Here is a 1,960-nt window from a genome sequence, read left to right on the forward strand (position 1 = left end):
CCCATTTAAATTTCAAACCCCTAAACCCAAAGAAAAGTAGTGTAGTTCTGTATAAAGTTTTAGCCAGAGTGACTTTTAGTGCCCCAAATTATTTAGACCGAAGTCTAACAAATAGGAGATTACAGCCCATTATTGCTTATTGTCAAAAAACATTCACAAAAAATGATTGTGAGCCAGAAAACATCTATTCTGATTCTTCCAAGCACCCCGAAGCTTCTATAGGATGAGTCTGACTGACTGATCATAGGACATGTGCATCAGCAACAACCTTGAACACAGAATGGTGTTACTGAAAACAAAACTTTGCTAAAGATCTGGACTAATCAGGCAGGAGCAGTACAGGAGCTTTCTCAGGGCTGAGGAGAGTTAACTTTCTTCCTTGTGAATTTGGTTTCTTAACCTTTTAAACCTCTGAACCCGCATTTTTCTGTATATTCTCCACCAACCAAGATTTTGGGCCTTTCTAGAATTCGGATTACAAAAACAAATATGATGAATATGCATTTTCTAATTATTCAGTCAGTATGCTTTGGTTTCCAGCCTGAAATCTAAGAAGAATGCCTTAAAATAATGGTTCTGAAACTATGGTTTCTAGACTAGCACCAGCCTCCATCAGGNGGAGACAGGGAGAGTGCAAGTGGGGCTCTGTGCTGACAGCAGAGGCAGAAGAGAGCCCGATGTGGGACTCAAATCCATGGATCGTGAGATCATGACCTGAGCTGAAGCCAGAAACTTAACTGAACAATCCAGACACCCCCAGGGGAAAAATTTTTTTGATGAGTTCTCAAGTTTNCCTAAAAGGATCAGAAGCTTCGGGTGGGGCCCAGCAATCTGGGCTATAACAAGCCCACCAGGGGATTTTTAAAAAAGATTTTATTTTTTAAAAGTTTTTTTTGAGAGAACAGAGCGAGCAGGGGAAGGGCAGAGAGACAGGTAGAGAGAATCCTAAGTAGGCTCCCTGCTGTTAGCACAGAGCTCCGCAGCACAGGCCCCACTAGGGGCTCAATCTCCCCGACCTTGAGATCATGACCTGAGCTGAAATCAAGAGTCAGACGCTCAACCGACTGAGCCACCCAGGTGCCTCACCTCCAACGGGAGGGAGGNGTTTTAGAAGGTAAGGTTTTTATTTAGAAAGTTTCTTCATCTAAATTTTATTTATTTAGTTACAGATCTTAAAGGAAATCGTATGGAAATGTGTCAAATCCTTGGTATTTTTCAACAGTCTTTACTGTCATTGAAGTCTTGGCTGGCTAAGTAACCAAGAACAAGTTCCTTCATTGCCACATCTTCATCTGTANGGGCACCTATCTGACCAGGAAACCACTACAGCGGGGAGCTGAAACACATCATATCGTGACCCTGTCCCTGTCCCAGGGACTGCTCTTTTGATCATGCCCTAAAGGTAGTCTAGTCTTTACTACTTTGCAGTCGCAACAAAAAATTTAGCCATCCTTTACAGCATAAAAGTAGATCCTAGGGCTAAAAACACAAAGTGGCCCCTGTTTACCTGTTGATACTGAGATCCAGGTGAGTGGGGGTACAATGGGGCATCTTCAGGCGGGGGCGACTCATGCTCATCGGGGGCATCTTGGGGGTCTGNAGGCAAATTCAAGTGTAAGTTTTTTTTTTTATTTGAAATAAAAACTTAAAAACCTATAAAACTGACTCATAACTTTCCTTTTACTGAAGATCAACCAATGTAAAGCAGATGAAAAAACCTGATTTGGATTCTCTCAGAAAGACATTTCAGACAATTTCAGAAATTTCTCTGAAAGAAGGCTCCCTCTTTAACTGAAGACTATATACACAGTAAAGCAAACAAAGCCTCAACAGGTTCTTTATCATTAATACATAAACACTGGCCTATAAAGAACAAATTGCTTTGCTTTCTTTCATTTCTATCTGCTGCACACTTGTGTGTTTTTTTGTTTTTTTTTTTTTTTTTTCCCCTCTGTACAGA

General features: G+C 41.1%; 1 protein-coding gene across 1 annotated transcript in view; it reads right to left on the bottom strand.

Moving 5' to 3' along the window:
- USP9X (ubiquitin specific peptidase 9 X-linked) overlaps positions 1-1,960 on the bottom strand; it is a 97,275-nt gene that overhangs the window by 616 nt on the left and 94,699 nt on the right. The window contains 2 exon segments of the mRNA XM_077748493.1: positions 1,508-1,596; positions 1,875-1,918. Coding sequence (XP_077604619.1) covers positions 1,508-1,596; positions 1,875-1,918 — 133 coding nt within the window.

The sequence above is a fragment of the Crocuta crocuta genome, unplaced genomic scaffold (genome assembly GCF_008692635.1).
Source record: "Crocuta crocuta isolate KB4526 unplaced genomic scaffold, BGI_CrCroc_1.0 scaffold49, whole genome shotgun sequence".
Classification (NCBI taxonomy): domain Eukaryota; kingdom Metazoa; phylum Chordata; class Mammalia; order Carnivora; family Hyaenidae; genus Crocuta; species Crocuta crocuta.